Source organism: Hibiscus syriacus, unplaced genomic scaffold (genome assembly GCF_006381635.1).
Source record: "Hibiscus syriacus cultivar Baekdansim isolate YM2019G1 unplaced genomic scaffold, ASM638163v2 tig00001818_pilon, whole genome shotgun sequence".
Taxonomy (NCBI): Eukaryota; Viridiplantae; Streptophyta; class Magnoliopsida; order Malvales; family Malvaceae; genus Hibiscus; species Hibiscus syriacus.
In genome coordinates this window covers 586,534-599,519 of record NW_024061892.1, presented here as the reverse complement: position 1 = coordinate 599,519, position 12,986 = coordinate 586,534, and the positions used below count along the sequence as shown (strand labels likewise).

Genomic DNA, 12,986 nt, shown 5'->3' with positions numbered 1-12,986 from the left:
TGAAAATGTGAGTGTTTCATTTATGGATGATGATGTATGTGGGCAAGAAACTAGGAAAATATGAGTCTTTCATTTATGGATGATGATGTATGTGCACAAGAATTTAGGAAAATGTGAGTGTTTCATTTATGGATAATAATGTATACGGACAAGAAATTAGGAAAAGTTGAGTCTTCCCCCTCATTTTCTTCACATTCATTGTCATCTTCTCATATTCAAAAACTCTATTTTCCTTCATTTTTGTTTGAACAAAGGTGAAAGCTTGATAGGATCACATACCTAGATCGATTTTGTTAAGGTAAGAAAATCAATGAACAATTTTAAAGTTTGGCCATGGTGGCCAAGTGGGGGTTTTGGATGGATTTTAAGCTCTAGATCTTGTAGATAGATCTAATATGTTCCCAACTCTTAGAAATGATGTTTTTACCCCTTTTAAGCTTTTAGATGAGTTAATAACTCATTCCATTGATTTATTGTTAGTGGGAGAAAGCTAGAGAAAACTCTAAGGTCAAAGGAAAAGAGAATGTAGTCCTTGGTTGAGCTTGAGATTGATTCTCTATCATCTAGTAGTAAGGTAACACACATCTTACATCTCTATACCACTTTTAGATCATCATGTGTAGTGTTATTGCTTGTATATGTGTATGAAGCATTTGGGGTGTATTTGGGTTATAACATGAAAATGGGTGTTTGGTGTTATTCATGCATAAAGGAAAAACCTTTTATGATCCTTTGAACCTACATAAGCTTTAAATAACATTTGGGAAATTTGGGAGGGTCTTAGGAGAAATTTGAAGTGTTACACTCGTGAGAAACAAAGCAACTGGGTTTGGGTATTGGTATTATAACAACAACACTGGCATTGTCCGTATGTTAGGTTGAAAATCAAAGGGTTTTGTACATAAGTATTGATACATGGTTCTAGGGGGTATCAATATTGTTTATAAAGTATCGATACTCATGGTTCAATATCAATACTAATAAAACTTTGCAAATTCTAGTATACCCAAATTGTACTGATACTCGTGATAGTATTAGTAACACGATGAGGTAAATATCGATACTATGAGGTAGAGTATCAATTCTAATATGATAATAATGGTTGTAAACCTCATTTTTTTCAAGGGATTTGAATAATGGTTAGAATCAAAGGGGAACACTAATTAGTTTGCAAGTGAGAAAATTAACAATTTTTTGATAACATAAGATCTTAATGAGGTAAGATTCCATAAGACTTATGCCTTGTTTGATACTCGGGAAACAACGAAGACACCTGAGTTACTTTGTATAACGATTGTCTGTAGAGTAAAGGATTATCTGGATATATCCAATATTGTGCATGGAAATTTATAACACTAGTTGAACGTTGTGCTGACGCTATGTGACTTAGACACTTTCCGAGTACTCTAGAGGAGTAGACTAGCCTAGTAAGGCGCCGACGTTTTGTGACCCGAACCTAGACTAGGGTAATTATGAGATGCTGATGCTACGTGACCCAGATCTCGCTTAAGGTACCTTTAGTGAGCAAATATGTGTGTGAGTTCTGTGATGCTATTGTGACCCCAAACTATACCATGATGTTTGTTTTTGTTGTGTGAGTTAAATGTACTTTTAGGTTAATAACTACACTTGTAACATGCTTATTTTTTGGATGCATGTAGTATAGCTGTGTTATTTGTGTGACACTAAACTTGTGAGCTTAGCATTCGAAACGTGTTTCCGTGCTTGGCTTAGGTGTTGGTTCGAGAAGCTCATCATTAGATTGCAAATTTCCAAACTTGATCAGTTATCAGAGTACGTCTCGAGTATTGTAGTAGGCATCTACTATCATAGACCCTTATGTTGTTTCGATCGTAAAATATAATTTTGGAACTTATATTTTTGGAAATACTAATGGAAGCTTCCCATGTTTTGTAAACTTATATTATATTTTGAGATTCTACTATGTTTTAAACGTGGCTATAAACTATGAATATGATGAATGTTTCAAAAAAAAAGGTTAGATACCTTGGTGGTTCCGTGTGACATCCAAATCATACGGACTTTGAATCAGATCGGACTAGAATGTTACATTAAGTAACATCCGAGTGATCATGCGCTACGACAATTTAGGTTCATATAATCTTTTCCTAGACCAACTATTAATATGAACAATATACATAAATTTAACAAATAAGAGAACACATTTGTTAATCGGAGGATGAAGCTTGATGATGATTAATTAGTGATGTGAGATCAATAATATGACTGTATTCATAATCAATAATTTTTTTTAGTCATGATATATCAGTTTCAAGAGATTAGATGTTATGGTTCATACAATACGGAATGTCATATCAATTGTTTGATAACAAATAAGTTCTATTTATTAGTACAATCAAATATCCATCAGTGTAATATCATCATCGTCCAATTAATCAGAAAAGAACAAATCATTTTAATTTTTCATATTCAACACCTCCCAGACCACCACAATAGACACCTTTGATGCCACCAATATTTAGCCAGTCGATGAAGACATAATGTTCACTATATATAGTTCCACCTTTCTAGAGTTCAACACAAGATTATTATATACTAGTAATATCAGACTAATTTTTGTTTTATACGCATTGTTATTGATAGGAGATGCTCCTCCAATAGTATCACCGCCTCCAACCCAACCAACAATCACTACAAGAAATAAGATTTTTATTAATCATTTAATAGTGACATTGAAGAATTTCGTCACAGTTTGTGATAAAAATTATTTTTGTTACTTTTAAAATAATTAATTATGACTTATTTTTATTTGATCAATATTAGGTAATAATTGTGACACTTTTAAAATACATCACCAGTAACTCGTCGCTAATAGTGTTTTATTGTGATTAAAATAAATTGTCATTATCAATTAATCACTAATAAAATGCTCGAATTGGTGTTAACTTATTTTTTTAAGAAAAATCATAATAGTTAGTCATTATTATTATTCATAATTGTGCCGAAAATATTTTGTCACTAGTCTCCGTTGGTAATTTGTGACAACAATTGTTTTTGTCACTATTGAAGTGAATAATTGTGTCCTATTTTTGTTTGGTCACTATAAACTTTGACACTGATATTTAATCTTCAATTATGATTAGTTTTTTATTCAAAAAATTGTTATTTTTATATCTGATTTATTATCTTTACTGAGATATATGTGAATTTTACAAATACCATCTAATTATTAGTACTTTATTTTTTTCAATTTAGAACTCCCACCATAAGGGTTAATACATTATCAAATATATTTTTATTTTATTTAATATAATATAATTTAAGGACACTTAATAATATTTTTAAGTTTAAAACTTAATATTTATATGTTTGTAATTTAAAATCAACCTAATTATTTTTTATACTTTTCTTCCAATAATGTATTTTATATGATAAATCATAGAAAATTTAATTAAATTATTATAATAATAATTTATTTTATAATTAAAATAAATAAATAAAATTAATTACAAAAAGAGTTTAACCTAAATATTATTATTTTTTGTAAAAAAACAAATATTTTTCCTAGTATAGTGGTTAGGTGTTGCACTTTCATATGAAGGGTACTAAATTCGATCATCTTAAAAGTAATGTATTTTATTAATTTATCAAAAAATAACATGTGAAACCAACAATCAGTTAGTCTAGTATGATGAGACACTAGATCCTTTTAGCAAATTGATTTGGGAGGGTCATCCTCTCCTATATATAGTACCGAATCAAGATTAGTAAATAATAAATCAGATATTGGGGGTTATTAAAAAATAAACATGTAGAGATGTAACATTATCCATCATTAACGAATAATTAATTGATGACAATGATTGCAATGCAAGTTCCTAAAGAAGATAGGTACAACTAAAAATGTAATATTATTTCATAATATTTTTTTAATTAATCAATTTATTTATGTAGTTGTGATAAATTATTTATCATTAATAAGGATAATATTAGTGTGTAAATTTTCATCATTGTTATTAATCTTTTTGTGTCAAAAAATGTAGTCACAAAAACACAAATAATTGTGACAAAATTCATTAAATTTATCATTAATATAATAGTAACAGAGTTATTAGTGAGGACAAGTGACAACTCAAAACTTTTGTCATTGTGATATTCAATGATTAAATTTGATATTTTTAGTGACCATTCTTAGTGTCACTGAAAATGCAATTTCTTGTAGTGAATGACATATTCTTGACTTTTACAATTTGCCTTTAATGGTGAGATTGTTAATTAGATACCTTAACAATCGTTATTCTTCATCTATCAGCACATCGATGAATGTACTCGTCTGATCAATACACGACTTGTCAATAGTGTTAGAGATATTATCGACAATGTTGGAACAAGTGACAATAATGATACTATTAAAAAAGTGTCTAAAACGAAAAAAATCATATAATCGATGACCATCACACTATAAAACTTATTCAAGTAGAAGTCATAAATGATAGAATTTTTTTTAGTTTTTTATGACAAATTGGCAACATGAGTTGTGATACTTAAATTTTCTTTGTCAATATTGTAATACTATATTTTGATTAAATCTAAAATATAATTATATTTTTCATTCAACTTAAATAATTGTTTGACATCTTTAAAGTCTAAAAATTTCAGAAATTTATACATACAAAGACATGGTTATTTTTTTATGAAAATTATAATAAAGTTTTGATAAGGTTATGATGATTCAATCTAATTAATTTAAAGTCTATATTTTTTCGTGGTCGAATGAGATTTGAAGAGCAGGAAAGGCAAAGCTAAAAAAGGAGGAAAAATAAAATTGGGCGAGAAAACATTCTAAATTCAATATTAATAATATATAAATAACTTTTTAAATATTTCAAATTAAAAAATAATATAAATAAATAACGTTATTTTTATTACATGCTCCTTTCAAAAATCTCTATAAATATAGTGCTAATATTATAGGTTTCTCAAAATTAAAGAACTTTTATTTTCTTAACACATCTTAAAAATTAAGAACTTTTTTTTAAAAAACAAAATGTTCTATCTCATTCTTAAAAAATATTTCTCTCATTCTTAATTTTCCGGTGATAGACGAAGATAAAAATAGTTGGTTGATCAATCGCGACATTTATTTACCAAGATGTCACATTAAATGAAATCACGTTTCATAAAATAAATCTTTTAAAAAATATATTTAACAAGATATACTTTTATCTCACATGACAAAAGTTGAGGCGTTTTTCTCAAAAAATCACCGGTGACAGGTATATTTACCGATCTAACACCGGTCAGATTATATTTTTTGATCTAACACCCGTAACAGTAAAGCGCGCTCCCTGCCCCGCTCTATATGCTGATTTGGCGTCACGTGGGGTATAGCGTGCCCCCTGTACCGCGCTATACGCTGACATGGCTTACACGTGGGTGTAGCGCGGCCCCTGATCTACGCTACACGCCACGTAGGGGTATAGCGCTGCCCTTGCTCAGCACTATACCTGGGTATGAATTATATTTAACGCGGACCCTGGTCTGTGCAATACCTTTATCTAAATAATTACATATAGCGCGGTGCAGGTACCGCGCCTTATATGGTTATAAATACCCTTCGCTCCCCGTTAAGTTTCTCACATCTCCTCACATCTCTCTCCTCTAACTTATAAATTAATACAACAATTCCGTCAACGAGTAATAATTCTGGTAATTTTTTCATATTTGATTTAGAAGTTCGTGCGATTTTTCGTTATAATTTTTTTTATTATACTTATTGTTTATTATGATTATTTAAAAAATATTAAACTAATTACTTTCAATTAATTTTTGTGTTTGTAAAATTGAAAAGCATGAGCATACGTCAAAATAGTTTTGCGGTACAGGTAATAATATAAAATTATATTATTTAAATTATTTACGTTGACGTGTAAAAAATTTATTGTGTTATATTTTGCGTTCATATATAATTTATTTAATCAGGTTTGTTTCAGTTATTTTTTTACAGATATAATATTGCCGCACTTTTAAACTCAAAGAATGGCGAGACTTTCAGCTATTGTTTATTATGATGGTGAAATTCGAGAAGATGAAACTGGCGTTGTTTTCGTATCAAATGAGCGTGTTAAAATATCATTCAAGAGAAACATAACTCTTGAGGAGATGATAACAATGATTTCGAGGAAGATTCATGTTGGAAGCAATAGAAGAATGTCGTCGTTGCAGTACAGATTTCCAACATCATTGTTGCCATTAACTTATACAGCGTTTGAACTTTCTAACAATGATGATGTTCAAATGATGGTTGAAGCTCAAAGTAATTATTCAGACGCCGCTATTGAGATGTATGCATATTTTGTTCAAGTGTGTGCTGTTCAGGGTCAATCTTTAAGCTCCCACTATGGGCTGGCTAAACAAGTTGATCAAGTTGACAGCTCGACTACAGTAATGTGTGATGATTTTAATGCCATAATGGGGAGACATTCATCCTAACTCCTTACGATATGAATCGAGGTGGGTCCACGAACAATCCGTATGGCAACACCGCGTCCAGTTCAAGGGGAAGTCATTCATCTGCAAAAATTTCTTTGACCATATGGAGATGTCATCGATGCAACCATCTGTGTAGTTTCCATTTGACACGATGACTTCAAGCTCCAGGGAGAGGCATTCGACTGCGAGCTTTTTCGATCTCAATGTCGATATGCCTTCCAGTTCAAGGGGAAGGCGTGCAAGTAGTAGGTTCTTTGACCTAAATGTGGAGAGCATGGAGGAACCATCATCTCCACCAGAAGAACCGCTTCGTGAGCCTGGTGCGGATGGTGCTAAGACTGGACTATTCATTCACCTAGAATCACCGCAATTCAACTCCGATGATGATGAAGTTCCAGGAAATGTGGCACAAACTGACCCTCCTGTACACATGTATAAAGCTGATTATGGTGCAATGTACGGGCCAAAATTTATAGATATGCCTCATCTCGGTGACTATGGATATTACTCATCAATAAATAATGGCGAGTTATATATAGGCATGGAGACTTCAAGCAAAGAAGAAACGGTGATGGCTATAAAAAATTACAATATCCGTAATTCTGTTCAGTCCAGAGTCAATCGATCGACAACCGAAAAATATGTATGCTATTGTTCCTGACGCGAAAACGGATGCAATTGGATGGTTTGCCTATCGAAAATGAAGAGTAAAAACAACATATGGGAACTAACAGTATACAACGGTCCTCACACATGTTGTGCTGGCGGGGTCAACCAAGATTATCCCAACTTGGACTCTGAAATGATATACTAAGCCATCATGCTCATGGTAAAACAAGCTCTCATATAGCTGTTGCAGTGTTGATTTCAGCTATACAAACGCAGTCATCATCATCATCATCACGGTCCTCACACTGGTTCTGACTTCTCGCTGTCATCATCATCACCATCGTCGTCGTCGTCCTGAGCAGGTACATTAGGTTGATGAGGATTTGATGACGATGAAGCACCTCCATAGAATAAGGACCCTGGAGGTGTATGACTGATTATCCCACCGGCCTGCGAAAACTGATAAAACTCAGACATCGCTGAGTGTGAAAATTGTACAGGAGGTGTCTGTGCTGCGGCCATGGGTGATGAGGCTGAACCCGCCAGATATCTAGCATATGAACCCCAAGTCGGATCTGCAAACATAGACCCATAATAGCCTCCATGAGGGGTCATCTGTGACGGTGGTGGCGGCGGGGTCATAAAATCAGGTGAAGGCGGCGGGGACATCTGGTAATGGAAAGACGGCGGTATCATATATGGTTGCGGCATCATAAATGGCTGTGGTGGCTGTTGTGAAGGTCCTGCTGGTGCAGCTGAGGATGAATCGGAAGCACCTGCTCTCCGTCCACGAGTCGGGGGACGATGGTGCTGTGTCGGTGAACGTCTCTGGCGACGTCGTGGAAAGGTCTGCCCTCGTGCATCCTCGGGAAGCAGAAACAGTTTCTCGTTACTGTTGAACAACTCATAATAATCGTCAGAAAACATCAAGAGGTCATCAAAAATGGGTTCTCTACGGGGAAGGCGCCGATGTTGATCCTCCCACAACACGACCCACTCATGATGCCTCACTAGCCAATCTGTATCTGTCTTGCCGCGTCTATCTAAGCTATGCAACTCGTCCATATTGCGAGGTGTTTCCGGAATTGGTTGAAAACAGCCAAAATGTCGGAGCACGCGATCAGTAGAGTGCCACTCGACGGTCACATAACATATCAAAGGGACCATCGCCATCCAAACATCTGATGGGCCCCTCAACTCAGGTGGGATCACCACCCTCACATCATCAATACAATATGGCACCCATTCAAACTAAAATAAATCTTATATAATTTTTTATCAAAATAATAATCTAATTATATAACTATAATCTAAAATCGATTTTTAAACATTAAAATTCATACCTGTATGCCAGCCTTCTGATCGATTAGCACCCTAATTTTTTCTAAATCATCAGGTAGCTCCTGATGATTTTTCCTATCAGTAGATCACCTATTCAAGGAAAAAAATTATTATACGTTGTATAAAATTATTAATATACAAAATCAGTTTTATAATTACCTCAGAAGTAGTGGAAATACTAATGGGTTCTTCACAACGGGACATAAAAAGGGCAATCGATACCATGCCCAAGACTGCAGCAGCAGGAGACATCCGCCGATAGCATTACACCTGTAGTCAGTGGCTCCACACATCTCCCTTTACAGCAAAGCCAAAACTGCCGAGCCCCAACTGAATGATCCGGCCAGACGAAAGTCGCTAAGATCTCGCAACCACATGCAGTGAACTAGGTTGCGCGATTTGTCCGGCATCAGCAACCCTCCTATCAACTGCAGTATGCATGCCCATGCATATATCTTAACTTCATCCTCAGAGGCGTCTGCGCTCAACTCCCGAAAATTGGCATCTAACCAATTTAACGGTATCCTACCTCCGATAAAACTTTCCGGGACACGTCCTAGATTATCCCGACACAAAGTAGTCCAGGAACACTGCGAAATCCCTGATATCACATCTCCATCCACCGGAAGCCCTAGGTGCATAGCAACATCCTCAAGTGTAATCGTGCACTCTCCGCACGGAAGATGGAATGTGTGGGTCTCCGGCCTCCACCGCTCTACTAAGGCAGAAATAAGGTCTGGTTCTATCTTACAGGGACCCTGATATCTACCTATGTAACCAAATCCAGCCTCTACTAAATACGGCAAGACACGACTAGATATCACTAACTTAAGATTCCTAATAAAAGGATCTAATACACGGTCATTCTCCTAAAATTAAATAATTACACAAATTAATTCTTTATCTAATAATCATGCATTAAATAAATCAACAAATTATTACAAATAATTTAAATTAAATTAAAACATTAAAATGTTACCGTATCAGTAAAGTGTCGAGATATATGATTTCCATCAAAGCGAAGTAGACCGCCTTCCATTATATATCTGCAAAAAAATTATATTAGTAAAATATTAAATAAAGTAAAATGCTTAAATAAATTAAATACATAATATTAAAAATATTATAAAATATACCTTAAATAGAGAGAGTATTTGAAAGAATTTGAGAGAATTTGAGAGAATATGGTGTGATGAAAATAATAGAGGATGTGAGTATTTATAGGAAGGATTGGTGGTAATTAAAGGTATAGCGACCCCTGTACCGCGCTATACCCCACGTGTTAGATAAACAACTATAGCGCGGATCAGGGGCCGCAGTATACTCACGTGTAAGCCATGTCAACGTATAGCGCGGTACAGGGGGCGTGCTATACCCCACGTGACGCCAAATCAGCATATACCGCTGGGCAGAGAGTGCGCTTTACTGCTACGGGTGTTAGATAGAAAAATATAATCTAACTAGTGTTAGATCGATAAATATACCGATCACCGATGATTTTTCGAGAAAAAGGCCAAGATATAATTTTCATAAAAATTTTAAAAGAATATTAATTTCTATAATAATTAAAAAGTAATATATATACACAATAAAACCGATTTTGTATGCATAGGATTCCAGTTATTATCATTTAAAAATACTCAATTTCCAGCAAAAACAAAACCTTAAATATTATCATCGGGGGTAGAGGAATAAGCAACTTAAAAATGAAACCGATATATATTTAATTGTAATTACAGAACAACAGAACACAAAATAGAAGGGGTTTTTCATTAGTTTTTTTTTTTTTTTTTTTATATTTTCTCTAACATATTAATCTTCAGTGCAGTATTTTATTTTCTTCTTCTTGTAGTCTCTAAGCACTGCGTCTCGTCCATCCATGACTTTGCGGGACCACCGTCACCGGCGTCAGAGTCGTCGTCTGTCTACCTGCCACCGCCACCCAGCTACCACACCCGTTACATCCTTCTGTGCGTCATGTCTCCGGGAACGCCTCGCCGGCATCCAACACGACTCTCCTACCACAACCCCAACTTCTACCACCTCCTCAACCTCCCAGCTCCGCCGATCTAAATCCTGCTCCGGCGGCCATGACCCATCTTCCTCTGCCGCATCCGAGCTTCGCCGCAAGTCTTGTGACGTAAGACCACATAATACTCTCTACGATCTTTTCGCCGTCGACGATGAAATAAAAATCCTTAATGCGGACCTCCCTCCTTCAAATGGTGTATCTTTTCAAGGTTTTGAAGGGGGAGGAGAAGAAGAAGAAGGAGGAGGAGGAGGAGAGTTAAAAACGATGAAGGAATTCATAGATCTCGAATGTGGAAGGAAAAAAGCCTCGGGGAAATCTCTATGGGAAGCAGCTTCCGTTTTTAGCAAGAAATTGAGGAAATGGAAGAAAAAAGAGAGGAAAAAGGAGAAAAACGATGGTTTGGTTCATGAGAAGGCAAGCGGAAGGGGATTAAGAGATACCCAATCGGAGACCGGGGAATATGGGTTGTTTGGGAGAAGATCTTGTGATACTGATCCTAGATTATCAGTTGATTTTGGGCGTTTCTCTGTTGATGATTCAAGGTTTTCCATGGATGAGCCAAGGGCTTCTTGGGACGGTTGTTTGATTGGGAAACAGAACCCAAATGTTAACGAGGAACCCAGTTTTCGGGAAGAGAAATTGAGTGCTGTAAAAGAGGAAGAAAGGATTAGCCCTGGTGGGTCAGCTCAAACGAGAGATTATTATGCGGATTCTATGACTCGGAGGAGAAGTTTTGACCGTTCATTGCGGAATAGGAAGATAAGTTTAGGGGAAGCTGATGATTTTAAGTCTTCGATTTTGAATGCTAAAGTGTCACCGGAGACTGTTGGGCTGTTTCATGGGGCGAAACTGTTGGTTACCGAGAAGGAATTGAGGGATTCCAATTGGTATTCTAATGTGGAATCTTGTTCTGCGGATGTTGAACTTGTTACTAATGGAGTGGTTGGTCAAAAAGCTTTTAATTCGAAGAAGGCGAGGGGTTGGAAGAATGTATGGAGTATCTGGGGTTTGTTACAGAGGCAAAAACAAAGGGAATTTGGAGATGAAGTTAAGAATTTTGGAGGAAATGTAGGGAATGTGAGGCTAGCAGAGTCAGTGCAGAGGCTTCAAAGGGTGGTTAATGGAGAGGAAGATAGAGTTATCGAAGGAAATGCAGGTGAAGGGACACTTGTGGATTCATTGCAAAAGCTTAGGAGGCTTGCTGATGGAGGTGAAAGTAAAGCTATAGGGGGAAATGTGGACGGAACTCTAGCAAAGTCGTTGCAGAAGTTAAGAGTGGCCAATGGAGTTGAAAATGGGAATGTTGTAAGAGAGAAGCTTCTCCGGAGTTTTAGTGTTAGCGCTCGGAATTCAGTTGATGGATCATCTTTCTATAGGATGAGTGTGACCGATGCTAAAGGCAATGGTCCGAAGAGAAGGGATAATCATATGTTGCAGCCAAATAGGAGTGTGAGGTATTCTACTAACAACCTTGATAATGGCCTATTGCGGTTCTACTTGACTCCATTGAGGGGTTACAGGAGAAGCAAATCTGGAAGTAGGCTAAGAAACTCGAACTCTATAGGTGGCAGTATACTGTAGCTGTGCTTACCAGTAAGATTCTGTGTTGTAAAAACATTTGTGTTGCTCCATGTTCTATAGATAAAAAAGTAAATCGAATGGTCATCTTTGTTGTACTAAGAATGTGTTTTTTTCTAATAATGCAGCAATGGAAAATTTGGAACAGTATCTTGATATTGCTAGTATGGTTAGAATTGTCGTAGAATTGGCTTTAGCATTTACAAGAAATGAAATAACTTTGCTGAGAAATTTCTGGTGAGGTCTTTTATGTTGATTTCGGCTTGTAATTGTTTATTTATGCATCCTTTAGTCTACTTTTCTTTTGCTTTCTTATACAGTGAAATCCCAGAGGCACTGCATCGACTTATTCTTGCTTCATACTAACTGGTCTGTGCTAGTGGAGCTGTCATACTCAACTATAGCAAAAAGATGGGAGTTACTGTAGGTATGTTTAACATGTTATTGAAATGCATGTTATTGAAATGCTTTGTATGCATAATTCGTGATCACTAGTTTCGTGAACAAGTTTTGATACTTGGAGTGTTGATTATTCATCTTCTGCAAGTTGACTTCTAGTAGTAGATCCTCTTGGGCGTTATTGTAATAAGGTTGCTCAAGATTGTAGCCTCTTGGGCGTAATTGTAATAAGGTTGTTAGCTTCTGGGGCTCTTAATTCTGGGTGTACCTTATTTTTTGACTCGGTTTGTCCCAAAGTTATCTTATCGGATGTATTCAATGACATTGACTTTGGATAATATATCTGCTGGGCACTCTTTTCCCCTCCAGGATTAGAAGGGGTTTTTAATGAGATCTTTTTTTTAGGGATTGATATGGGTCAGGTTGGGTCGGGTTTTTGGTCCACTCGATCCGAGAACAAGAGAGCCTCCACCCGAGATCCGACCCGACCAAAACAAGGCTTCACCCGACCCAACCCAACCCGAATATATGACATAGAAATCCGACTTGACCC

The 12,986-nt window shown here is 35.8% G+C and overlaps 1 protein-coding gene across 1 annotated transcript; it reads left to right on the top strand.

Annotated features, from left to right (window-relative positions):
* The first annotated feature begins 10,250 nt into the window (after window positions 1-10,250).
* On the top strand, window positions 10,251-12,757 carry LOC120134926 (protein OCTOPUS-like). The gene is made up of 2 exons (XM_039151303.1): window positions 10,251-12,049; window positions 12,163-12,757. Exon 1 carries the CDS (start codon window positions 10,304-10,306, stop codon window positions 12,035-12,037), a length of 1,734 nt encoding a protein of 577 aa, XP_039007234.1. The 5' UTR covers window positions 10,251-10,303; the 3' UTR covers window positions 12,038-12,049; window positions 12,163-12,757.
* Window positions 12,758-12,986: the final 229 nt, after the last annotated feature.